Genomic DNA, 26,526 nt, shown 5'->3' on the forward strand with positions numbered 1-26,526 from the left:
ACAGAACACAGGGAGGAAGAGGAGGAGGAGGAGGAGAGAGGATATCGGGTGATGAAGTCCGACAGATAAAACTGAGACAGAACATCAGAGACTCTTCAGCTTGTTTGTGCAGACGTGACAACCAGACACCCCCCCCCCCCCAACCCCCCCAGCAGATTGTAGGTGTTCAGTGTGAGTGAAGGGCAGCACTCGTACTTATCTGGTTCTTAAATATGAAAACAAACATTAGAAATATCTTCAGCGAGGACATGAGGTCACCAAATCTAGATAGAGGGAGATTTGAGACGCCCCATGTCCGGAGACTTGAGTCCCTCCTGCAGCAGCCGCAGGTTCGAGTCCCTCCTCGCTCTTTATATGCAGTCCTTTCTCCAGAGTTCATGCAAGAACAATATCTGCTCTCTCTATTTTTAGCTCCAGCTCCCAGTGGGAAGCTCGTTTGCTCATTTCCTCGTCCTCTTCCTCTTCTCTGGACTCTACAGGTCATTCAAACCACGAACTGAACCACAGCTGAATCCTGGTCGAGTTCTGAAGCTGCAGTCTGGTTTCTATCACATCATCTTCCCCCCCGACAGTTTGTTTCCCACCTCCCGCCTCTCGAACACTGGCTTCAAGATAATGATTTTAAAAAGGTTTTGATTAATCACCAGAAACTCTGTGTTGCAGCAACGGCCCGGAATCTTTTCCAGATAAGAACCTCGAGAATTCTGTTCCTGACAGTAAGTGGGAGGCTGATCGATGGATTTTTGCAGCTCGTGAAATAACTGGTGGATAAACGATCCTCGAGTTTACACAACAACTAAACAGCAACTACAGCTACTTTGTGTGTGTGTGTGTGTTTTTTTTTGTGCGCCTGCTGCTATCTGATGTCGTGATAAAGCTTCGTGAGCCAAAGAAAGTCGACCATCTCAGCAAAGGGGAATGACAAACTGACACAAAGTGCGTTTGAGGCGCAAACACAAAATGTTGTGTTATATGTCACAGTGTGTGTGTTTGGGAGTTCACCAGTTTGTCTTCTCTGGTGTGTGAGTCTGTCCGACACGCCTCGGCCTCTCGCTCTCTCCAAGACAAACAAGGGAGAAGGGAGTTAGAGCGAAGTCAGGCGATGAGTCATGCTGATTTATCAAAACCACCGTTGGGGGGGGGGAAATCCTCTGAGCGAGGTCGACTTTGTGAAACTCATGTTACACAACTCATTTGTCGTGATGAGGCTTTAGCGCCGCTGAGCCTCGTGAGACCCGTTTGTTTCTAATGTCGGTTCCGGCTGCGTGGGGCGGCTCCTGGGTGGCACCGGGGTTTTTACTCGTCCTTCTTCTTCATGTCAAAGCGCTTTCCTGCATTTCTGACTTCTCATGGCTGCGGCTTTGATGCACGGTCAAATTTCAGGCCACATCAGATAAGAGAGACTTTTTTTTAGCCGGACTCTGAGGTGGAGGAGAACGGCTCTGAGAGGATGTTTCAACACACGACAATGTGCAACCGGCTGCTCTTTAAAGTCAAGGAACACAGAGGGAATCAGGAGCCAGAGCTGGTTACAACTTATAAGTCACAATAAGTGTTTAGGAAGTTCAGATTTCAGTCTCACGTCAAGTTAATCGCAAGCACCAGGTGTAGCCAGGCTAGCTGTTTCCCCCTGCTTCCAGCAATTATGCTAAGCTAAGCTAATTAACGTGAATAAACCTTGGAATTAGGACATTTGACGAAAAGGTCAAAACGCATCTTTAAAAACTGAATTCATGATTTATGCCTAATTCTAATCAAGATGTCTTTACTGTTTTGAATCTGACCAATTTGTGAACAAGTTATTATTATTTCTGTTTCTAGAAGATGAGAAATGGATTTGAACTCTTAAAGGCTGTGGTTTCTTCAGAACGTGGTGCCGCCCTGTGGAGCCCTGTACGCTGCTGCTGCTGCTGTCACCAGTGATGTAATGTGGAAACTTGTTTTGTCCCGTCCGGGGCCCTGGCGGTCAGGCCCCTGCACCCCCCCCCCCCCCCCCCCCCACCCCTCCATCATCCCCCCCGAGGTGCCGGTCAGTCTTGAGATGGAGGGGCCCTTCGTCTGCGACCGCCAAGTGACTGCGTTTCATAAAGATAAGTGGTGTTCGGAAAAAAGAAGGAGCACGTGATCAATTCAAAGAGTCGCCTGTCATCACCTGGATATAAGGGGGGGGGGGGGGGGGGGGTACAGTAACCTGTGGGTGAACTCTGCTTCAGTCAGGATGAACAGAAATCTACTAAAAATCTGTTTTACAATTAAAATCTAATCATGAGATTCACAGAGATGATTTGATTTTTGTTACAACTCTTTTTTTAATAAAGTTTTCTTGACTGCTTGTTTATCTTAAATCAATTTAAAGTGGGTTTGGTTTGAGGAGGGATTCTACATGTTTATATTAATATGTGATTGTCCTAATGTATATGACTCCTGTGTCCCAGAGACTGTTGTGGACCAGTTGAAAGACTTTTTTTCAGTTTGGACGTTTGGACTTTGTTTTGTATGTTTGGACAATCGGAGAGATCAGTGCCCTGAGTGCCCGTCTGGCATTAACATTATTTAAAGGATAAAAATCTTCTGATTGTGATGTGAATGTTTCTCATGGTTAATCTGTGTTGTTGTGTAACTCATGTCTTCACTGTCCATCACGCTCTCAGGGACGCGACCACATTCCAGATCCATGAGTTCTTTCTGTTTTCTTCTAACTGGATTGTTTGACCCCTGGAGAGGCTCCTCACCGACTGGTCCACTTTCCAAAGTCACCGCTTTTAACACAATTTGGCTTTAGATTTAAATCACAAACCAACACATCATGGCCTCCATCACGGATTGAATCCAAACTTGAAACAGTGAAACAGTGGTGCAGTTACAGGGCGTTAAAGCAGCATGGGTCTGAATGTGTGCGTTAATGGAGTCACCGGGTTCATCTGGCAGGATCAGACCTTCACATCTGGACGGATTCGTCTCGGTTTGGACATAAAGATATAAAACAGGGGTCGACTCTCTTGTCCAAACAGTTTGGAACGTTAGCGTCCACTCGTGAAAACATTCTGTAGTTTGCTGGAGCTTGTTTGTAATTTGGTGGAAAATTCAATCAACCATGTGTTTGAGCCGGGGGGGGGGGGGGGGGGGGGGGAAGAAACGGGCGATTCACTTTATCAGCATGAATCCATCGACCCCTCTAGACGTGTGCAGCCCGTTCTGCCACATTGTGCAACGCCTGGTAACAGTTTTATCACCTCAGTGGGACGAGAGCAAAGTAAACTCTGCTGCATGTTGACACAAAGTTGAAAACCTCTTTATTTCCAGGAACTTCCACCACAGGACGTTTTCTCTCTGTCCGGGAACACAGAGGCTGGTCGGTGTGGTTCTGTGTCTCTGCTGCCCCCTAGCGGCCAGAGAAGCCTCGTGCTGTTTGGTGAGATGGGATTTTCCACCAGTTTGTTTTGTCACAGTAATTCACAGATCTTTATTTACAAATTAGACATATTTATAAGGCTGATATTCATCAATGGTTTTGTTAAATTCAGTGCAGATCCGAAGTTTTAATACACATGAGAGATTAAAGTTGTCACATTTGTACTTTGCACAAGGTCAAGTTTCCATTCTCTGACTTTTTGTTCATTATATTTGTTACAAAATTACAGAAAGTAAATATAGATGTTGAGGAAAAGTCAGATGAGTCACTATGAAGATATTTGGACTCTTGACAAGATGTGAAACAGCTCCATCTTCATCCTGCTGGTTAATAATCACGATCATTTCAGTTCTCAGTCTACGTGGCTTAAACCTACAAAGGATTTGGATCTGATATAATCTGACAGGACAGGTCGCACACTTGTTCTAGGTCACACACACACACACACACACACACACACACACACACACACAGACGAGCTGCGAACCTTCATCTGTGTTACATGCATGGACGAGCCTGTGTCTGCTCCTGAACGTGAGGAGGTTATTCAGGGAGTCTTCCTCAGACCTTCCTCCTCCTGGTTCCTCTGAGCTCTGGAGGCCGTGGAGATGGAGATGCGACACCAGCACCGAGCTGTCATCTCAACACCTCACACATGGCGAACAAATCTATACCAGGCAAATCTCCGTGGCCTCCTGAGGTTCCTCCTGGTTCTCCTGGGCCTGCTCCCCCCCCCTGTTCAGGCGGCCTGGTTCAGGGTCGGGTTGGTGGGGCCGTGGGGATGTGACCCTCTGTTTGCCAAGGCCCTTCCCAACGTGGCAGCGCAGCTCGCCGTCAACCGCATCAACAGGGACCCGTCCCTGTCCTACGCTGCCACGTTTGATTTCACCGTGCTGCAGGTAGGCTGCTGATCTCACTGCTCACCTCATTCACTCACTTGATGAATTGACTGATTGGAACTTCCTCTTCAGGAGCCGTGTGAGACCTCCAGAGCACTGGAGGCGTTCCTGGGTTTCCACGGCAAGGCCTCGGGGTACATCGGGCCGGTCAACCCCGGCTACTGTGACGCTGCATCCATGCTGAGCAAAGGCTGGAACAAAGTAGGTGTGAATGGTAGTTTACAGATATCTTGTCATCTCCTGCTTGGACAGACCTGATTAGATCTTGTCTCTGCTGATCCAGGCTTTGTTCCCTTGGGGCTGTGATGGCTACGAGGTGGATGACGTCCGGAGCCACCCGACCTTCGCCCGCTCCATGGCGAGGCCCACGTGGGTGCTGCTCAGCATCATGCGTTACTTCAGGTGGGCGCACGTCGCCATCATCTCCTCCACGGACGGCATCTGGATGGAGACGGCCACCAAGGTTTGGATTTGCTTTTATTTCTGACTCTGATAAAGATAAACTGCTGCTGACAGAGGAATCCAAACTCTCCCCTTGTTGTCTCTGTCCTGTTCAGGTCGCTGATTCGCTGAGAAGCCACGGCCTGCCGGTCAGACTGGTCAGCTTCATGGAGAACACTCCTCACGGCATCAGGCGAACCCTGGCCAAGGTTCGAAAGATGAGTGAAATACGAGGTGAGAACTGATATCAAACTTGAGATCTTGGACAGTTCTGAAGGACACAGTGTTTAAGTCTTAGTATCTTGTCTTGTCCTAGTCGTGGTCCTGTGCATGCACTCGGCGCTGATCGGCGGCACCGTCCAGAAGCTCCTGCTGGAGACGGCCTACGACATGAAGATGATCGACGGCTCTCTGGTCTTTGTGCCGTACGACACGTTGCTCTACAGCCTCCCCTACCGCAACGTCACCTACCCGGCTCTGCAGAGCAACAGCAAGCTGCTGAGGGCCTACGACGCCGTGCTGACCGTCACCATCGAGTCACCCCGCACCTCCTTCTACGAGGCCTACAGGGAGGCCATGGAGACAGGGGAGGTGGCGAGGACGCTGGAGCCACAGCAGGTGTCTCCGCTCTTCGGGACCATCTACAGCTCCGTCCTCTTCATGGCTCACGCGGTGCATCGGGTTCGGCAGTCGGGGGAGTGGATGTCTGGGGGCAACCTGGCGAGACACACCCACAATCTGGCCTTTCAGGTACTGAGACGACTGAGAGACTGAAACAAGTTTGTCCATTTGTCCCCTTAGTCCATAAAGATGAGTCTTTTGAATTTAATGCCATACAATTAAATCTGTTTGGACTGAAAATAAACGTGAAAAAGACGAAAGTCTGGCCATGAATTATACATTTGAATGATTTCATATTTTCATGCAGTATCTTATAAACGTTTCAGGGGTTCAGTCACCAGATTAAAACCAACGACTCCGGAGCAGCTCTGCTGGAATATCTCATCCTGGACACAGACGGTCTCTCCTGGGAGCTGAAGCCAGTGTACAGGTACCAGAGTGATGATTAGGTTAATATACAGGGAGTACAGATAGATAATTCATATAAGAGGGTTGTGTCAGTGGTTGCATTAATAACGATCCTATCGACTGATGACAGGATCGACATGGAGGGCGGGATGGTGCGGTTCCTGGGTCGAGACATCCACTTCCCCCGAGGCTACGGACCCAGAAGAGACTCCTCCTGCTGGTTCACTCCTGGAGTCATCTGCTCGGGGGGTGAGAGCTTCACTCTGGAGAATCTTTCTTTATAGTCTTATTTATTCAAGGTTTTTGGAAATATTGATTACAATTTTTTATGTTTTGACATTTTCATCATTTTCAAATGTTCTGTTCCAGGTGTGGATCTTCTCACCACCATCAGGATGTTCCTCGGAGCGATCGTCTTCTCTGTCGTCTCTGTGGCATTGATTTACTGCGTCAGGTACAAATCTTTGTCCAGCCTGGAAAGTCTTGAGTATCAATATAGTCCAGAACTATTCTTTTTCGATATAAGAACTAGAGAAGTTTGATGTTATCGTTGAGTTACACACGTCTCCTCCTGCTCTCTTGATGCCCAGGCGACGCATCAATCAGATTCTTCTGGTCAAGGGTCCAAACAAGATCTTACTGACGCTGGCAGATGTCACATTCATCAACCCTTCGCTCAGCAACAAGGTCAGTCTCTGCTTTAGAGTCCAGCTCCTGACTGGTCTCCAGTGATGGATAGATTTGTAACGCTAGTGTTGCTGTTACACTTTTTGGAAATCACACAACAAACCTCACACCCTGAACTGGCGTCTGCACAGAAGCTGAGTCGGGACGACAGCCGAGCCAGTGGCATGAGGAGCGGGTCGGACCGAAGCGTCGTCTCACCGGTGTCCAGCGTGACCCCGGCCACATATGAGAACTCCAACGTGGTCATTTACGAGGTGATCCCAGTTTAATGTTTTACCACATCCCACAGTCCTTATTCTGAGTTCATCTTTGAAAGTGAAAATATGTCAAATATTAGCAGAACCAGTTTAATTTAGGGTCATGAAAAGACAAGAAGAGGCTGTTTCCTTATGAAACTGTTTCTGTTTCCCTCAGGGTGACTGGGCTTGGCTGAAGAGACTCCCTGATGGGACGTTCAGCAGAATCAACACCAAAACCAGTGACGTGTTTGAACTGGTACGTCTTGTTCTTTCTGTGAAACAAAGTGGAATTCATTACTTTAGAATTTTGAATTAATTTAACAAAGTCTGCAGATGAAGGACATGCGTCACGAGAACGTGAACCCCTTCCTGGGCTTCTTTCACGACTGTGGCGTGTTCGCCATCGTGACGGAGTTCTGCTCCAGAGGAAGCCTGGAGGACCTGCTGCTGAACGACGACGTGAAGCTGGACTGGATGTTCAAGTCCTCTCTGCTGCTGGATCTCATCAAGGTTCATATATGAAGTAGATGAAGATGCACTTGGAAAACTTCTCAAGGCTTCTTGACCAGGTACATGAATGCATCCTGTCCCCCCCCCCCTTAGGGTATGAAGTACCTCCACCACCGCGGAGTGTCCCACGCTCGTCTGAAGTCCGGGAACTGTGTGGTGGACGGACGCTTTGTCCTGAAGATCACAGACTTCGGTTACAACGAGGTTCTGGAGTCTCAGAGGTTCCCTTACATCGACCCCCCCGCAGAGGGTGAGCGAGCAGATCAGGGTCAAGTTCACTTTGTCCACGTGGAGACAGTCCAAGTGTAGGTTTCCACAACCGAACCCAGGTCATACGGTTCTGTGTGTTCCAGAGCTGCTGTGGACGGCTCCAGAGATCCTGAGGAGCGGGCAGCCGGGGCTTCACGGGACTCTGACCGGTGACGTCTTCAGCTTCTCCATCATCATGCAGGAGGTGGTGATCAGAGGACCTCCCTTCTGCATGCTGGACCTCTCCGCTGCAGGTCAATGAACTGACCCTATAGACCCTAATTACCTTTTGATTCACTGATCCCTGCAGCCAAAGTGCCACCATGGTTAAAACCACGACAGCTGATGTGTCTCTGTGTTTCAGACATCATCGAGAAGCTCTGTAAGCCTCCTCCTCTGTGCCGCCCGGTGGTCAGTCCGGACTATGCTCCGTTAGAATGCATCCAGCTGATGAAGCGGTGCTGGAACGAGCAGCCGGAGAAGAGGCCCAGCTTCGAGGAGATCTTTGACCAGGTAGTTGAGCCAAATGTCTTCATCTAAATGATCTGTAAGCGGATTTTAAGTAAAACTAAATGCATGAGTCATTGTACCTGTTGTTGGTTAATCAGGTAAAGTTTTACTTGTGTCTTGTCCTTCTCGCCCTCATCTAAGTTCAAAGACATCAACAAGGGGAAGAAGACCAACATCATTGACTCCATGCTGCGGATGCTGGAGCAGTATTCTTCTAACCTGGAGGAGCTGATCCGAGAGCGGACGGAGGAGCTGGAGATCGAGAAGCAGAAGACGGAGAAGCTGCTGACCCAGATGCTTCCTCCGTCAGTTTCACTCCTACACAACACAACGTCCCTACAATTCATCCCGATCAATGATTTAAATAAAATTCCACCCACATTTAAACCTTGTGTTCTTCTTCCTCCCTTCAGATCTGTGGCAGAAGTTTTGAAGGTGGGCGGCACAGTGGAACCAGAGCACTTTGACCAGGTGACGCTTTACTTCAGCGACATCGTGGGGTTCACCACCATCTCAGCCAACAGCGAGCCCATCGAGGTGGTGGACCTGCTCAACGACCTCTACACCATCTTCGACGCAATCATTGGAAACCACGATGTCTACAAGGTGGCCTCCACCTCTGTTAGCACAAATAATCAAATCCCTTTGAATCCCTTGTTTGCTCATTGCGTTGTGTTGTTGTCCAGGTGGAGACGATAGGTGATGCCTACATGGTGGCGTCGGGACTTCCTGTCCCCAACGACAACCGTCACGCTGCCGAAATAGCGAACATGGCCCTGGACATCCTGAGCGCGGTGGGAACCTTCAAGATGAGACACATGCCGGATGTTCCCGTCAGGATACGAATCGGACTGCACACCGGTGAGTGTTGGACGTTGGGTAACTTACATTTCATCCTTGGATCCAAACCCTTTCACAAAGCTTGTTTGTGTTGTAGGTCCGTGTGTAGCCGGGGTGGTGGGTCTGACCATGCCTCGCTACTGTCTGTTTGGAGACACGGTGACCACTGCCTCTCGTATGGAGTCCAGCGGGTTGCGTAAGTCACAGACCGACAAAGAACATAGGACTGGAAGTTTGTGTATTAAATAACCAGGCAGTCATTAATCGTTTGTTCCCTAAAGCCTGCAGGATCCATGTCCACGAGAGCACCGTGAAGGTCCTGAGGGATCTAAAGCTCGGCTACAAGTGGGAATTAAGAGGAAGGACAGATGTCAAGGTACAACTTTGTTTATCAAGGACAAGATTTCAACAGAGCACAGCATCTCAACACCTTTCTTTGTGTTTCCTCTCAGGGGAAAGTTGCGGAGGAGACCTTCTGGCTCCTAGGGAGAGACGGGTTCACCAAACCTCTGCCTGTTCCTCCTGAAGTCAAAACTGGGTAGAGATGACTTTTTCTTGGCAACGTGGCGTTTTGTGTGTTTGTGAGTGCAAGCTATGTTTACGCTGTTTACTCCGTCCCAACAGGCAAATGGCTCACGGGCTGCAGATGGCCGAGATCGCCCAGTACAAGAAACAGAAAGCCGAGAAACTGCAACAGGAGCAACTTGCAAAGGAGAAAAAATGAGGTAATGTTATGCATTATTTAACTTTAACAATTCTGCAGCCCACCACCAGGGGGAAATCAAGATGTTTTGGCTCTACTTTTGTGTTGATGTCAAATCAATCCTTTTCAAATCAGCGTCAAAGCAAAGAAGTCCAGGGACGGGAAGCAGGTGTTTCAAGAGGCTGTGAAGAAGAGCTCTCACGTCACGTGACGAAGGTCAACGCAGTCGAAGACGAGGAAAACATCATGATGTCTCCCCACTGACTGACCTGTGGGTCACATGTTCACCTGGACGGGACCAAACATGCAACTTCACATCAGGACTTTGACAGAGAGAACTCCTACAGAGATCATCCTCTGAGAAGAGTTAGCAGCAGCAGGAGTGTGTGTGTGTGTGTGTGTGTGTGTGTGTGTGTGTGTGTGTGTGTCTGTGTCTGTGTGTGTGTTGAAGTGACGAGATGAAGTCCTGTCTGGAGCTATGTATAGAGGCGATGACTCAGCAAAGCAGGGATCTGCAGAAACCGCCCGTCAGCAGCCGAGGAGCGACGCTAATCTTCAGTTCATTTCCTCCTCCTCCACTTCCCTGAGTCTCCGTCTGAAGGGGGGAGGAAACAAGGAAATGAGAGAGGAGGGAAGCAGACTGAGGAGAGAAGGAGAGGTGAGAGGAAGGAGGGTGAAGGAGGATAAATGACCATCTCATGCTTTCACCACCTTGTCTTTGCTCTTCATCGTCCATCCATGAATTTGGCTGATTGGATCTGATATTCTACATTAAACACATACTCCATACTGGTTTACTATAACTAATAATATAATTTGTCTTTTATTCTTTCATCAGAATCTTGTGTAGTTCAGCTGTGAAGACGAATTTATTCACTACTGAGTGATTGCAGCTCTGTTTTAATGTGTTTATCTGTATCTGTGTTGATATAAATGATTCAGTTACTTAATATCATCAGCTTTACTTTTATTTTATCCTCATAAGAGAACAATTTTCCTAAATGTAGGAAATTTGACAATTTTCTGTCAATAGCTTCATTTTTCCATAAAGTTTGTTTGAAGAGGATTTAGGAAAAGTTTCTCCTCCAACTTTTTAATGTGAATTAAAACAACCCCTTAACGCCCTCTAGTGGTCAAATACAAAATAATCTCAGATTTATTCAAACTACAGATGGCAACCTGGAAACTCCGCGGGATTATCCCCGTTGATCCTGTGTGTGTGTGTGTGTGTGTGTGTGTGTGTGTGTGTGTGTGTGTGTGTGTGTGTGTGTGTGTGTCCGTGTGTGTGCGTGTGCGTGTCCATTGAAAATCCTTAAACTGACAGGGAGCTTACCACACTCTCTCACTGTGTAGATAACAGACTCATACTCCAACGAAACTTTACATGTAACCTGATTTACTCTATAATTTATGTGTAATAAAATAAAATGATCTTCTAATCTTAAACAAACTTTACATTCAAATGATTTTCAAGAGCGGAAACGAAGATACCTTTTGGATTCTGTCTTATTCACGACTCTCAGTGGTTATACCCCCTGTGGCTATAAGTCTACACACAGATGTTTCATTAAGCCCTTTACAATAATGGAAGGGTTGTTGGGTTTTAATTGACAATTCATATTAATTAACTAACTAATCAACAAATGAATATGAATTAGTTTGCAGCCTTGTTTTAATATGTCAATGGTAAAAAAAAAACAATAACATACAAATAAAGAAAATCTAAAAGTCAGTGATGTGCACTCAGTATCACAGTTTGAAGGTCAAAGTTCTATTTGTTTGAATGTGAGAGATCATAAAAAAACATGTTGCAATGTGTGTGTGTGTGTGTTTTAGTAATTAGTTAGTTCAATGTGTAAATAGAGTGTGTATGTGTGTGTGTGTGTGTGTGTGTTCGTGCGTGTGCGTGTGTCTGTGTGTGTTTAAATTGCAATGTCAACAACACAGCGTGGAAACTGAGCTTGTTGTGAAATCACAGCCCGTCTCAGTGACAAAGGGAAGCTTGTTTCCTTTGTGTTTCCTGTGTGTGTCTTTCTGCTTTGTTGGCTCTGCTCCTTTGTTGCAAGTACAACGGCAGCGCAGGGTTCGAGTGCAGTGCTGAGTTTACACCAGCAGAGGGCGCTGTGTCATGGGCCCTGTCAATCAGGAGAAGAGAAAGTTCATGTAATAGTCATTATATGAAAAACAGAGGGTTGAAACCAAACAACAACAAATTAAGAAAATAGTCTGCGTGAATTTGGATTAATGCAAATGAGGAAAATCAGAAAGGCCCAATTTTCATATTTTAACCTTGTTTACCCGGAGCTGTCAGATTTCTGCAGAATATGATATTCTCTGTTTTCAGAAGCGAGATAGAAACAAGGCAAAAGGTTGCAGACCAAGTGACTTCGCAGATGAAAGGTCTTGGGGGGTGGGGGGGGGGTCTTTTCGAGCGTTTGTCTGTACCCGCGCCAGATGGAGGTTAGCGGAACCCGACTTCCTTTGAAACGCAGCTGATACTTCCCCGGGGAAGAGTTGGGTTGCCCCGTCGGCTCGACTGGTAGCTCGCTGTCATTGTGAGAGAGATTGGATCCTGGTATTCCGGCTGTCACAATGCGGTCCCCTTTTTCCGTAACAAGGGGTTAACGAGGTGAAAGAGTGGGACTTGGGGGGGCGAATGCAAGAGGGCGAAACTGTTGTGACCTTTTGTGTCAATAAAGTTTCTCAAACTACAGGAAGACTTGTTCCTAAATTCACTAAAATGTCCCCTTTTTGTACAAAAGAGAAATAAAAACTTTAGCCTAGCTTAGCGCTAAGACAAGTCTACGACACAGTTTAACCACAAGGTTAATTTATCTGCATTTCAGGACCATAACTTCATAACTTCATCTGTAAAGGAAAGTCATGTGATATGATTAAAAAGCTCGAGAACATATTGAGACTGACCTTCTCCATCTTCCACCTGATGATGACAGGAAAACACATTTCCTCAAAAGTCAGTCGCTTTGAGTTTGTGTTATTGGAAAGAGTTGTATTTATACACAGCAGGCGTGGACAGACGTATATTACCAATGAGCGTTAATTACTTTTTGGTTGGTTCTCATTTACAGTGAGACTCACAGACAGGTGGCCCAGCGTCGGCTCCGTGGCTAAAACTCTGCCAGAGTTGAGGGTTTGATTCCTGCTGGGACCAGCTGCACTACACATGATCCCGCTCATGATACTGGAAGGTGTTTGGGATGAAAGGGCACCAGCAAAGAGTTGCATGCAAACTGTGGTAGGTGTTTAGAAAGCGGAGCGGCGTGGAAGATCACGTTGACCTCCCCAGGGCAAAGGGGGGAGCCCTCCTGGACGGCTACATCTAGGTTCCCTTGGAAAACACAGCGACGGCCTCGAATCACCGCTGTCGCACATGCACGCTCTTTTATTGGCTCATGTTTCTGCTACAAGGTTTTTTAAAAACGACCTTATATCACTCCGAGGGATTAGAGGCAGTGTGGTGTGGATGGCAGATGTCGCACATGGCACTGGTACAAACCTGGATTTGATCTGAATTCCCCACCTGTGCCAAAGCCGAGTTTGGTTATAGCTTTAGGTCGCGGAGGATGCAGGCCGTGTGAGGTCACTGCGGTTGGCTTGACCCCCGCTGACACCGGAGTTGGCCGGTGCCCAAACTCACCAGAGGGTTCTCACATGACCGGAGCAGCACAGTGCCTCAGTAAACCTCCGGCCCTGCAGGGAACAAGTCCAGAGACCGGAGAGTTCCTCGCATCGGTCGGTTCCCCCGGCGGGAACGAGGAAGAAAGATTTCAGGAGATGAAACAATCTTTTGAAAAAAGGGATGATAAACATATAATTATCATATTCACTACTTCTACTATTGCTGATGCAGTAATGTAAAACAACACGTCAACAACAAAACACCATATATTTGTTACCTGATTGTATTTACCTAAGACGAGGAGGTTATGTTTTCACACTGAAATATGTCCTGAAGAACTCTGCTGATATTATGAACAGGTAAATGTATTTGCAGGACTGATAAAGACATGACTGAACTCTATGTACAATAATACAAACTATTATTAAGTGAATGCAGGAATGTTATACGATAAGCGTTGGTTTAAAAGAAGATATTCACTCCTCAGGCATATATATGTCCCATAACAATAACAACAACAACAACAACAACAACCATACTACCACTACAAATAATAACAATAATAATACGATCAAAACAAAGTTAAAAAACACTTTGCTAAGTAAAAATACATAAAAACATAACATTAAAACGTAAATAAAAGAATAAAAACACTAATATTCAAGAGTGACCATGCATTACAATAATAAAAGCTAAAACTGAATAAAACAAGATAAAAGGAAGGAAGCTAAATAATCAAATCAACACTTTATTGTAAGGTTGTGAATGTAAATATATAACATGTGTGGCGCGGCCCACAGAGACAGTGGCAGCCTCTGGTCTCCGCTCTGTTCTCTGCAGCTCTGGGATCAGTTTCCTCGTGCAAACAGTCGCAGGGGGAATCAGATCCACAGACTCCAGACATGCCTCACACGGTCACCGCCTATTTTTAACCTCGAGAACAATCCGTGCGGCGCGATTGGCCCGAGCCATTGACGCAGGGCTAATGTCCGGCTCTGATTGGCCGCGGCGCCTGTCACCGCACGCCGGTCAAACGGAGGAGCCAATGGGCGCCCTCGCTCGGGTCTTTGTTCCTCCCGCTGGCGTGTGACGCAGCGGGTCATGTGTTGTTTGTGCTCTATGTGTTCAGGCGGAGCAGCGATGCTAACTCAACTAGCCTCGTCCTCCCGAGCACCGAAGCACCGAGCGTGGTCATGTCGCACACGGTAGGCGTCATTTCGTGATTAAAAGCCCGCACCGGACCCTCCAGCCTCTCCGCGAACCGGGACAAGGGCCCGGGTTCTCGGCCCCTGTGGCGGAATAACGGCGCCGGTGTGCGGGTGGGAGGGGGGGAGAGTGTGAATCCGAGCCAGTCTACGTTAGCTGGCCTAGCCGGACTCGGGAGCTCGTCTCCCAAAACAAGAATGGGGTCTGGGTCCGCTCGGATTAGCCCGCTGCTGGAGTGACCTTTGATTGCGCGCTCCGATGGCGAATTTCACGAACTACCAGGAAGGGAAGGCAGCGATGTTGATGGTGGAGCCGCAGCAGAGGGACGTGGGGACGAAGCCCGCGGCTGCAGCGAACGGGGACGGCTCGGTCGGGGAACCCCCTTCCCCGTTAATTAATATCGGCGGAGGAGGCGGCGGCTCTCGCTTCCATCTACCGCCCTCCAACCACCTCCACCACCAACACCTCCTCAGCCACCAGCCAAAGGATCACCACCACTACCAGCTGGCCCCGCAGCAGCAGCAGCATCTTTCCGGGGAAAACATCGCGGAGTCCCCGGGCAGGAAAGCCTCCTCCTCCTCCTCCTGCTCGTCGACCCTCAGCCAGGCGCACACGGCCGAGGACCCCGCCGCTAGCAGCAGCAGCAGCAGCGGCGGCGGCAGCAGCCATGTCTACGCGGCGGTGAGTGTCGCCAGCACCTCGGACGTTGTGGATGATATTCGCAAATGTGGCTATTTGAGAAAACAGAAACACGGACACAAGCGGTTCTTCGTGCTGCGGGCGGCCAGCCACCTCGGTCCCAGCCGCCTGGAGTACTACGACAGCGAGAAGAAATTCAGGAGCAGCCTGCGCTCCGCCGCCGCGGCCGTGGCCAGCGGCGGAGCGGTGGCGCCTTCGCCCCCGAAGCGGGTGATTTACCTCTACCAGTGCTTCACGGTGAACAAGAGGGCGGATTCCAAAAACAAACACCTCATTGCTCTTTACACCAAGGACGAATACTTTGCCATCGTGGCGGAGAACGAGCCGGAGCAGGAGGACTGGTACGTGGCTGTCAGTGAGCTGATGAGTGAGGGCAAGAAGGGGCACCTGGACGCGGACGATCTGGACGATGGGTACGGGACGGTCACTCCCGGGACCGTGTTTAAGGAGGTGTGGCAGGTGAATGTGAAACCTAAAGGACTGGGTCAAACGAAAAACCTCACAGGTGTTTACCGGCTCTGCCTCTCAACGAAAACCATTCACCTCGTCAAGTTGAACTCTGAGACCCCGTGTGTGAACCTGCAGCTGATGAACATCCGGCGCTGTGGACATTCAGAGAGCTTCTTCTTCATCGAGGTGGGTCGCTCCTCTTCGATCGGGCCCGGGGAGATCTGGATGCAGGTGGATGACTCCGTCGTGGCCCAGAACATGCACGAGACCATCCTGGAGACCATGAAGTCCCTGAAAGCTTTTGCAGAGTTTCGGCCACGGAGTAAGAGCCAGTCCTCGGGCTCCAACCCCATGCCCTTCATCACGACGCGGCGCCACCTGGGCAACCTGCCCCCGAGTCAGACCGGGCTGCAGCGGCGCTCGAGAACAGAGTCGGTCGTGGGTACGCCGCCTTCCAGTAAGAGCTCTGGGGCTAGTGGATATCGGTTCCGTACATCCAGTGAGGGCGAGGGGACGATGAACCGGCCGTTCCGCTCCGCCACAGGAAGTCTGGTTCACCTCAACTCGGCCCGGGCCCATCATGGTCGTCAGGAGGGCGTCGGGGGCAGCAGTGGGGGTGTCGCCACAGGAAACGCTGGCACGAGCACCGGCGCTGGACGCTACGTCAGAGCCATCCCAGGGTCATCAGCCAACTACCACGCCCGCTCCGCCTCCCTCCCCGTCTCCCACTTCCCCTCCACCACCAGCCCAGTGAGCGTGTCCTCCAGCAGCGGCCACGGCTCGGTGTCCGACACACTCACCCGGCCATCGAGCGCCTCGATATGCGGCTCCCCGTCGGATGGCGGCTTCAACTCCTCGGATGAGTACGGCTCAAGCCCCGGGGATTTCCGATACTTCCGGGTGCGGAGCAACACGCCAGACTCCCTAGGAAACACCCCACCAATCAGAGAGGAGAACTGTCTAAACGATTACATGGCCATGGGCTGGAACCGGGAGGTGTTTGGCACCAGTGCAGGGTCTGGAAACAACAGTGGAGGTGACACACCTCGGGATGAAGGCTCATCAGCGGCAGAGGAAGATCGTTTCTCTTCTTCATCGTCGTCGCTGAGGAGGAGGACTCATTCTTTCACCAGACCTGCAGGAGGTGCAACCGGTGGCTCTGGAGTCGCCGTTTACCAGAAAATGACCCAGACCAACTTTTCATTGGATGAGGAGTCAGACATTGTGTTGCCATTTGGCAGCGGGCTGCTCCGTGGTGGGCCGTCCTCCTCCTCTTCCTCGCTCCGCTCTGACTACAGCTCCTGCTCCGAGCACAGCCAACAGAGCCGTCCCTCCACCCTCTCCCGGACGGAGGCCGGCGGCGAGCGTCCTCCTCTCTCCTCCTCTGCCAAGGAAGACAGCGGTTACATGCCCATGCTGTGCGGTGTGGCTGCTTCAACACGGGACACGCCCCCCGACTACATGCCTATGCAACCCGGCTCTTACTCCCATCATGTCTCCCATTCCCCTCAGTTTCACAGCCCAGCTCTAGCTGCCCGCTCAGCCCACCCCCAGCTCCAGCCTCAGTCCTCCACAGACTCCCACGGTTACATGATGATGCTCCCAGGTGGCAGCGGCAGCTCCCCCTCCCCAGTGCAGGCCTCCCCCAGCCCTCACAGTAGCTCCAGTTTGGCAGGTGGTGGTGCGAGTGACAGTATAGCAGAGAGACCTGAGAACGGGGAATATATGGACATGTCGTACAGCAGCAGTGGAGGGCGCAAGCTCTCAAACGAAGGGAGCAGTGGATATTTAACGCCTGACAGCACCCCAAAGTCTTACAGCCCTTATTTTTCCCTCCCTCGCTCCTACAAAGCGCCCACGAGAGAGAGGGATGAGAAGGAGTGTGGGGAGTATGTTCCTATGAGTTATCCTGCCAAGCCCGTCTTTTCATCAGTTGCCACAGCCTCAATGTCAACACCAGAGAAGAGGGGTGGGGGAGGAAGTAGCACCTCAACCCCCTCTCATCCACCGCCGCCTTATGGAGCTCATCACACGACCGCAGCGATGGCCGACAGACGTGTGGTGAGGCCTAACCGCCTCCCGCTTGGTAGAAGGAGTTTCCACGGCCCGCTGCGGGTCAGTGAGCCCTCCCCAGTGTCTTCAGGAACCTCAACGTCAGTCCCTGCCACAGCTAGCTCATCCGAACGGCCTTCCAGTCCTGGAGAATATATTAACATAGAGTTTGGGGATCACTACCCCCACCAACAACAGCCCCCTGCCTATCCTCTCTCTGCCCAAGATGAAGCACCTTCCCTGGGATCCACCGACCACCGCCACTCTCCCCCACAGCCCCAAGTTCACCAGGACTACATGAGTGTGGAGGTGGAGGCAGATCAGCAGGACAGTGCAGGGTGTCTGGGTAAAAAACAGTCTCCCAGACCCAGCCTCGTCGCCCCATGGAACCCGCCCAGCTATATCAGACCGCTGGCTAGCAATCCTGGGGCCCTGGCCTCCCCTGGAGTCCCCGCTGCAGGTCACTGGAGGTCGAAAGGTGACGACTACACAGACATGACATTTAACCTCAGCAGAGGTGACAGGACGCAAACAAGCCCCACAACCATGCTGCAGCACCTCTGTGTAATAGAGGGACGTTACGGCCATGCTTCCTCTGCCTCCCCCTCATCCACTTCCCCTCCTCTCCCCCCGTCAAGTCCAGGTAGGACGCCAACACAGCAGCTGGAGCCCAAGGTGGTTCGAGCTGACCCGCAGGGCAGGAGGAGACACAGCTCAGAGACATTCTCCTCCACGTCCTCCTCTAATTCAACTCCCCCTGGAGGAGGACTTGGACCCTCATCCTCAGCCACGCACCCCACAGCGAACCCCGCAGCCTCTAATGGATCTTACCTCGCTGAGGGTCAAGCTTCCAGGTGGGCCAGCTCAGCGTCTTTCGACAGTGTGTGGATGTCGGTGGAGGGGGTCGGAGACTCGCCGGCTCACCACGCTCCCACAAGAGCCACGGACACGGGGACTACAGCCGGGACCTCTGCCTCCTCCTCGGGAGCTGGAGCTGGGAGGATGTGCAGAAACATGTCTGTTGGCTACCAGAACGGCCTGAACTACATCGCCTTGGAACTGAGGGAGGACGGGAGTAATGGAGGAGCCGGGACGCCGGGAGCTGGAAGCAGCAACGGGAGCTCGGCGGCCACGACGGCAGCATTGGGGACTGTGTCTCCGCCGGAGAACGGCGCCTACGCCAGCATAGACTTCACCAAATCTGACGGAGTCTCCACGACAAACAAGGGTGAGTTAACACAACTGTGTGTGTGTGTGTTTGTGTCTGTCAGGTTGGGAAACGGCCACCCACAGCTCAAGTGATGCTAACATTTGTTTGCCTGCTCTGACGGCCATTGTTTAAATTCTCTTTTCTACTTTCATAATCATATTTGGCAGGAGAATCTGTGACACAGCCGCGGCAGACAGAACAACATAGTCTCTCTTTGTGTGTGTGTGCACAAGAAGGAGCTTTCATGTGTGAGTGAAGGAGGACGAGCGTCGGGGATACTTTTTCCCTCAGCGAAATCCAAAATAACCCCGAGTGCTGTACGCTATTATTAGTCCCATTGTATCAATTTGCAGCTTCTGTAGTGAATCTGTTTTGGATCCGGTCTGTGTGATCTTGACGAGGCGGCTTTCAGGCGCGTGGAGCATCTGTCCAGGGAGCTGAGGTCTCGACTCAAACAGTGCTGGTACAGGAAGTGGCACCAGTATGTGGTTCATCTCGAGGTCTGTGTGTTGTGTGTGTGTGTGTGTGTGTGTGTGTGCCAGCCGTTGAGTGAACAGAGGTTTATCTGAGGTCAAGTTTGGTCTGAATCAAGGCCCCCCGACTTCCCGTCTCAGTAGCTGCTGGAGCCTCCTGGAGCCTGTCTGAGCATGTGCTGCTGGTTCTCTTTGTGTCAGCATGTACTGGAGGCGGAGTGAACTCATGTGTGGGTGTTTGTGTGTTTTAAATCTGTCACTTGAGACACTTTTGTACATCTTTTGAAGAAGAAAAAAAAAAGATTTATTTATGCAAAACAAGGAGGAATCCAGCGCCAGCAGGATCAGTGAGTGTGACGGCAAAACACATGAAACGATGCAGGAAGCTGACAGCGGGTCAGTGAAGCTTTTAGTGTTGACTTTGTGTTGTGAGGCTGTGATTTGTAGGGATTGTTGTCACTATTGATTCATCCTTGTGTCTATAACATGTCGAGAAACTTTCTGTGAATCCTTGTTTTGGACGTCACAAGTTTCTAAAACAATAACATTTGATCTTATCTTATTTGCTGTGATTCTACTTAAATAGTCATTGCACAGAATCCAGAATAAATGTATATCAGCTGTTACTGTTGTGATGTGATGACGTTCAGGCATCGGAGGCAGGTCGATGTGGAGGAGGCTCGCTGCTGATCTCAGGTCTGCAGTCGGTGTCGTAGACGGCGTGAACGAGGATGAAGAGTTGATGTTTTAACTCCTTTTTTAAGTCTTTCACTTTCTCCCCCCCCCAACCCCGAATCTTTTTCTTGCTGCATGTGCGCGTGTGTGTGTGTCTGTGCATGAGCATGAGTCAGGATTCTCTGCAAGCAGCGACTGACTCATTTGTTTACCACTGAACGGAGATGCAGTAACTTGTGTGTGTGTTAATCTACAGTGCTGAATGTGTGTGTGTGCTTGTGCTCGCACAGATCAACTGACACTCAAAGCCCTAAAGCACATCCTATTGTTTGTGTCAGTCCGTCTGTCTGTCTGTTGTTGTGTTGTTCATGTCATCCAACGTTCAGAAAACACATACCCACAGTTTGACGATGGGAGCATGATCAGTCCCCGTCTGTGTGTTGGTGTGTCTGCAGTGTGTTTACAGTCTCTAGGTGTGTGTAGCCGTGTGTGTAGCCGTGTGTGCGAGTGCTTGTGCGTACTGAGTCATGGCAGGCAGCCTTTGATGTGGCTCTGTAATTGCGGCGGCCTCATGTCAAGGCACACAGCGGGGCCGAGAGGAAACGCATCATCACCACTCAGGAATGCACTTCCTCTCAGCTGCGGTGTGGAGCTGGAAGATGCACACCTGGATCCTTGACCCGGAGGAGGGAGGGCCGAGCTTCATGTCCAGCTGTCAGGGAAACTTAGTGTTTGAACTGTGCCTATGAAATATGAATATCCATGTTAAACTCTGGTGCTGGGGTTGTGATGCACAGTCAGAGCTATCGGCTGCTGTAAATGCAAATCAATATCTACCACCAGTCTGTCCTGAGCGGTAGAATCATGTCCTAAACTTTTTAAAACAAGGGACTAAGAAGCAGAAAAGAATAAAATCATCAACGTTTTGAGGTTGACGGCTCATTAATAACTTGGATTTTATGACTGATTGTTTTCATTATGCACATTATTTCTGTGATTGATTCATTGTGTTGCATTCTCCCACACAGCTAAGTTATGTCTTCAGATTCCTTGTTTATTCCAAGCAACTGTCCAGATTTTGTAATACTCAGCAAATCCTCATTATCTAAAAATACACCAGAGTCTGGAGGTAAATGCAAAGGGTCAGGTGGATATCAGCTGGTTCGGGGGGGGGGGGGGGTTGTGGAGCTGGACTGCAAAGCGAGGAGGTTTTCAGATGGAAGTGACCACGGTGGTAACCTGCCCTTTTCTCCCAGTCCCTCCCCCCTCCCCCCCGGCGTCCCGGCCAAGTGGCGATGAGGTGGTAACGGGTTAGACCGAGTGCGAGGCCGGGTTATCAGCCCCAGAGCGAAGACGGTACACGGCTGCCCTTTCCTCTCTCGTTCCCACCTCCGCCACCAGCCCCTTCTATATTTACAGTTCTATTTCCAGACTGACATGAATTTATGGGCCCATCTGAGGCATGCGCTGCTCGTAACAGGACCCTCTTTTTGCTCTGTGTGTGTGTGTTGCATGTAGAGCTCCATCTCCCTCTTAAATAACCAGATATATAGGCCCACAGATGTTAGAATGATTAGCCATCATGCATGTACACAAAGAAACTGGTTTGAAGCAGCCCAACTGAACTGACTCATGAACGGTTTGAAGTTGTTCCTGCAGTGCCCATTCCAGTGTCCAATTTAGCAAATAAATACTCTCAGAATAACTCTGAGCACCTTGATTCTCAGGCCTGATAAAAGCTCAAAGCGTGGGTGGCCTGTGCTGAGAAGCCTGGGAATCCATCAACCCGGCAGTGTCGAGCTAAACGGAGAATTGGAACCTCTAACCTCGGGCGTGTTGGCGCCAGCCGGGTTCCCATTGGTCCTTGAATTCTAGAGTACTACAGAATTGAAGAAGGTGTCTCTCAGATGTTTGAACTTCTCTTTTCAGTTTTTCATTTAGGTTTAGGGTGATTAGTAACGTCCAGGATGAATTAACAGGATTGTTAAGAGTTGTAGTGGAATGGAAATGATTGGTTGATGGTTAGAAAATACATTTTGAGTTTTATTGCACCATTAACTGAATGTTTTAAATGTAGATTCCCGACTCATCAGGTTCTATCTCAATTAAAGTAAACACCACAGCTTTTCCCCACTGTCCTGCTTTGTGGAGGTAGAAATCCTGTTTGCAGATCTAGAATGTGTTGTTTTGTTTCTGGTTTGTCGTTCCATCTCTTTAATAAGTATTAATAAACAAGAGCCAAGTGGTGCAGATTAAATAAAGTCAGGTCTGTGATTGACGTGCTGAAGACCCCCGCGCTGTGTGAGGGACTTCCTGTGGAGCTCAGTCAAATGGGGACGTTGTGTCTCGTCAGTAACAAACAGACTCACACACCCTGGGCCTCGGTGCGTCTGTCACTTCAGGTGTTCAGTTACTCTGAGTGTAGATTTCATAGGTGGTCCTGAGCGTCACTCAGCCAGCGAGGCTCCTGTTTGTCTCCAACATGCTGAAGCTTCCATGTCTTCTCCTCTTCTACTGGTTTCTCCTTCTCTTCTACTGGTTTCTCCTTCTCTCTGTCCGACTCGCTGCCTCCCTCAGACACACGTTAATGATAAAGCTGTTTTTTACGAGGGAACCCCTCAACTCACTGGAATGTGACGTTAGATAACTTTATTAGACAAAGTCTGAACGTGTGCTTTGAGTCATGGCTGTCCTGTGAAGAGTGAGACATGTTTTCAAAGATGTTTCTTTAATTTGCCTTATGTCTGCTTAAAAAGTGATCAAGAGAATTCTATAGAATAGTGAAATATAAGAAAATTATGAATCTTTTTATGTTAAAAGTTAATATGTAAATAACTAGAGTTTCAGGTGGATGACTATGTTTATTAATCCCTTATTAATTGCTGTATATATCAGATATTATTTACTCTGACAGATTTGAATGTGACCATTGGTCTTAGTGCACTTGTTAGGACATAAGGAATGAAAAGGAAAAAGATCTAAATCAGTCTCTGTCCTGTCTGCTGCTGCCGTCGGAAACTCAAACCAGAATCTGTGGAAAAATGAAGTTAAAAAAATGCTGAACCGCAGCTCGGGGAGGGAATCGAGCGGACGATCAAATTTCCGTTTCTCGATCTGCAGTGAAGAGGCCGTCGCCCCCCCCCCCCCACGCCAGCTCGTGTCAGGTCAACACGTTACGCTCACTCCCATGATGCCTTTCATCTGTTGTCCCAGCTGGGTGAATGGGGTTTAGGGACGGTCAAAGAGAGATGGGCAGCGGTCAGGGAGGGCAGATTGAATTAGAGAGAGAGAGAGAGAGGGAGGGAGGGAGGGAGGGAAAGAGAGAGAGAGAGAGACAGAGGGAGGGAAAGAGAGAGAGAGACAGTCTGAACACCTGTCGGTGTTGCAATGACACCACAAGCTGTTAGTTAATGCAGGTGTTTGGCAAACGGTGCTTTTATAACCTGATTTAGTCAGTGTGTGTGTCTGTGTGTGTGTGTCTCTGTGTGTGTGTGTGTGTGTGTGTCTGTCTGTGTGTGTCTGTGCTTAACTGAGGTCAGTTCAGGTCAGTTGGGCCTCTGTCCTAAGAGCGTTGTTTTGATCAAAGTCCTGGACTGCAGAGAAACCCAGAGACCTCAGACTGCACATGCACACACACACACACACACACACAAATACACACACACACACACACATTCTCTCCCTCTCTTTTTCCATCTGTCTCACTTTCACACAACTGAAAGTCTGCGTTTATTATCCCGACCATAACTAAGAACAGTTTTTCCAAATTCTCTCTCTCTCTCTCTCTCTCTCTCTCTCTCTCTCTCTCTCTCTCTCTCTCTCTCTCTCTCTCTCTGTGTGTACTGTACTGGCTGATATATTAATACAAAGTCTTTTCAACCTCAGCCTTCAAACATCCATAAGGGTTGTGATACAATCTTTTTAATACAAAGGTTTTTGAGGAATTTCCATTTACATATGTGTGTATCTGTTCTATATTGTAAGGTCTCTGCTCTCTTCACGTAAACACCTTGTTGGTGATGAGCTGCTCTTTGGGCTCTTGTCTCCGTGGACATTTGGACGTGTGATTGTAGGAGGAGCACAGGTGTCCCTGATAACGTGGACCAGGTCAAGTGTCCCGGTGTGACCAGGTGACACGGAGGCAGCGTGCAGAACACCAGCACCCTGACACTGAAGGAGCTGAATGGAATGCAGCCGTCATTCATTTATTATTCTCACCCGGGCTTCTCCTAATGTGACATGTCAGAAAGAGGCCTGTATAGAAAACTGTATAGACGTGGTCACCACTCGTCTACAGGCCAAGATCACGTCTCATATCACGTCTCATATCAATCCGTCCCGCTCGTCCATCCCTCTGTAGCCGTGGCTGACGAACAGAGGAGCAGCATTCCAGCAGTGCCCCCTGTCAAAGCATCTGTATTGAGGCGTGCTGCTCACATTGTTGTGTCAGACAAAGCCTCGCTCTCAGCGGAATAACCCAGCTGGGCGCCGGCCATCGCCCGGGTCATCCGGGGCCGCCGTGCCTCGCCAAAACAGCCAACCTGACAGTCCTGGGGCCGGCCTTCGTAGCAGGGCAGGAAACAAACTTTGTGTATTGTGTGTGTGTGTGTGTGTGTGTATTGTGTGTCTGCTGGAAGCGAGCTGAATCCAAAGTTCACCGGCCACGCTCACTTATTTACCAGACAAACAGATCTGTAGAGCGAGCCAAGCCGCCCACGCGGTCAGAGATGTCTTACATCTGTGCTGCGTCTCTGAAAAGCTTTCACACACTCGGCAGCAGTTGTACCGACGCCAACAACACACTCCAGAGTTCACTGTGATTATGAGCATTCACTGCTGCCAGGGAAGCCGCGGCTCGACTCTATCATTTCACCCACATTCTGTCGCTGCGTTAAGCGACCTTTAAGAAAACCGATTCTGTTTGTGCCTCAGCGGCTGCAGTGGCTCACAGATTGGTTTATATCCATGTTGAGGAGAACCCACACTGAACTGTCAGGTGGGGAAACGTCACGGCTCCAGAATGAGGTTTGATCAAGTTTCAGGATCTAGAAAATATCTAAAAGTTGTGAGAAGAGAAGTTTTCACTCGACCGCTGCAGCTTCTGAAAAGACAGAAGCCTGAAGCCAGATTCCAGTCAAAACTAGTCCGGCCCACCACCAGGCTTCAAAATGTCCAAAAACAACTAATATTGTGAGTCCAAAACCACTGTCAGAGAACCAGCCACATTCCTCGCTGTGTGTATCCTTGTGTGAGTGTGAGTGTGTATCTCTGTGTGTGTGTGTGTGTGTGTGTGTCACCACACGCAAATAGAAAACAACAGTTTTTCTGTGGGTCACAGTCGATTCCACTTCTATGACAGTTCCTGTTTTCACTGCTGCTGCAACTTGTGATTTTCATGATCTGTCCATTATTTTCACGACTGTTTTCACTTCATTATTTCTAATAATTCAATTTTTTTGCTCACCATAAAAGTTGAGATAAAGAAAAACCAAATGTTTAACTACTATCATGCCTCTTTTGACAGAAATAATAATTCCCATTTACAGAAACGAAACCTGATGTTTATTGAAGCTGAGTTTCTCACCAGCGTCTCTGTCTCTCCTCTTCTCTCTCAGACTGAACGAGGACATCAGAGGTTCCCCGCCCTCCTCCTCCTCCTCCTCTTCCTCCTCCTCCTCTTCGTCCTCATCTCTGCGCTCGTGGCACTTGACTCTGCCTGTGACCTTTTGGCCTCCCGCACATGTGACCTCTGACCTCCACCCTGACAGAGAAGCCGCTCCCTCCTGGACCCAGAAAACAACAAACACCATCACAACAGATGACGCTTGCAGTTTTCATTTTTAAGTGTATTTCATCTTTTATTTTTTTATATATGCACATATATCGAAACATATATGCATATTTTTCTTGTCATTTTTTTAAATCAGCCCCTCCCCTCTCTGAATCAATGCTACCGGTGTGTCTCCTCCCCCCCCCCCCACACCCTTGTGTTCAGTGACCTTTGACCTTGGGGGCGTCCACTGGACCTCATGGTTCTGATTCTGCGTACGGTATGAAAAAGGGAGGCTGGAATGCTAAGCTAAGGCATTATGGTACAGACTTTTATGTTGCATTCAACTTAAATATTATTTTTTATCTTTTGTTATTATTCAACCTTTTTTTTTTTACCCCAAACATAATCCATCCTAAATACGGTACCATGCAGTTATTAAGTTGTGGACAAAGTTTTAATTTTTTATTATTATCCCTCAGATGATTCGAGTTTGTCACAGAGTGGCATCGCTCGGTGACCTTTGGATTACAAAGGTCACCACGATATCCGTGGCGTTGGCACACAGCGCCACAGTCAGCTCGCGTTGCGGTACTGTAATTCAACGGGATAAACCTTAAAGCATTTCTCTCTTCATATTCTGTAGCACATATTATTTATTCGTTGCAATAGGTACAGATGTTTCATACGTTTACTTGTTTTGTGACACCGTTGGTACTCAGCAGGGCGGGGGAAGGACGTCAAACACCAATCAGATGCTGGAACATTTTCTCCGTCTTAAATTCTTTCTCCTGTACGACCCACCGGATTTGGCTAGTTCAAATTTAGCTAG

At 49.1% G+C, this 26,526-nt stretch overlaps 2 protein-coding genes and 1 long non-coding RNA gene across 3 annotated transcripts; all 3 read left to right on the plus strand.

Annotated features, from left to right (window-relative positions):
- Positions 1 to 219: 219 nt before the first annotated feature.
- On the plus strand, positions 220 to 1,958 carry LOC128430382 (uncharacterized). The gene is made up of 3 exons (XR_008334010.1): positions 220 to 329; positions 480 to 1,704; positions 1,822 to 1,958. It is a non-coding gene; the product is annotated as an uncharacterized LOC128430382 (long non-coding RNA).
- Positions 1,959 to 3,138: 1,180 nt separating this feature from the next.
- Positions 3,139 to 11,178, plus strand: gc2 (guanylyl cyclase 2). Its single transcript, XM_053416107.1, is given in 23 exon segments — positions 3,139 to 4,311; positions 4,384 to 4,512; positions 4,595 to 4,774; positions 4,869 to 4,986; positions 5,069 to 5,502; positions 5,700 to 5,803; positions 5,912 to 6,030; positions 6,151 to 6,235; positions 6,372 to 6,468; positions 6,600 to 6,722; positions 6,883 to 6,963; positions 7,041 to 7,217; positions 7,311 to 7,467; positions 7,571 to 7,720; positions 7,831 to 7,979; positions 8,118 to 8,281; positions 8,390 to 8,582; positions 8,663 to 8,837; positions 8,914 to 9,012; positions 9,098 to 9,192; positions 9,269 to 9,354; positions 9,655 to 9,722; positions 9,725 to 11,178. Coding segments are annotated over 23 exon segments (3,333 nt in total). The 5' UTR covers positions 3,139 to 4,020; the 3' UTR covers positions 9,784 to 11,178.
- Positions 11,179 to 14,296: 3,118 nt separating this feature from the next.
- LOC128430135 (insulin receptor substrate 2-B) lies at positions 14,297 to 25,895 on the plus strand. The gene is made up of 2 exons (XM_053416106.1): positions 14,297 to 18,794; positions 25,540 to 25,895. Exons 1-2 carry the CDS (start codon positions 14,624 to 14,626, stop codon positions 25,542 to 25,544), a joined length of 4,176 nt encoding a protein of 1,391 aa, XP_053272081.1. The 5' UTR covers positions 14,297 to 14,623; the 3' UTR covers positions 25,545 to 25,895.
- The last annotated feature ends 631 nt before the right edge of the window (positions 25,896 to 26,526 follow it).

The sequence above is a fragment of the Pleuronectes platessa genome, chromosome 23 (genome assembly GCF_947347685.1).
Source record: "Pleuronectes platessa chromosome 23, fPlePla1.1, whole genome shotgun sequence".
Lineage (NCBI taxonomy): Eukaryota > Metazoa > Chordata > Actinopteri > Pleuronectiformes > Pleuronectidae > Pleuronectes > Pleuronectes platessa.

Bases quoted from the DNA above. Each gene is read 5' to 3' on its own strand.
- LOC128430135 (XM_053416106.1), top strand. From the start codon at position 14,624: ATGGCGAATTTCACGAACTACCAGGAAGGGAAGGCAGCGATGTTGATG.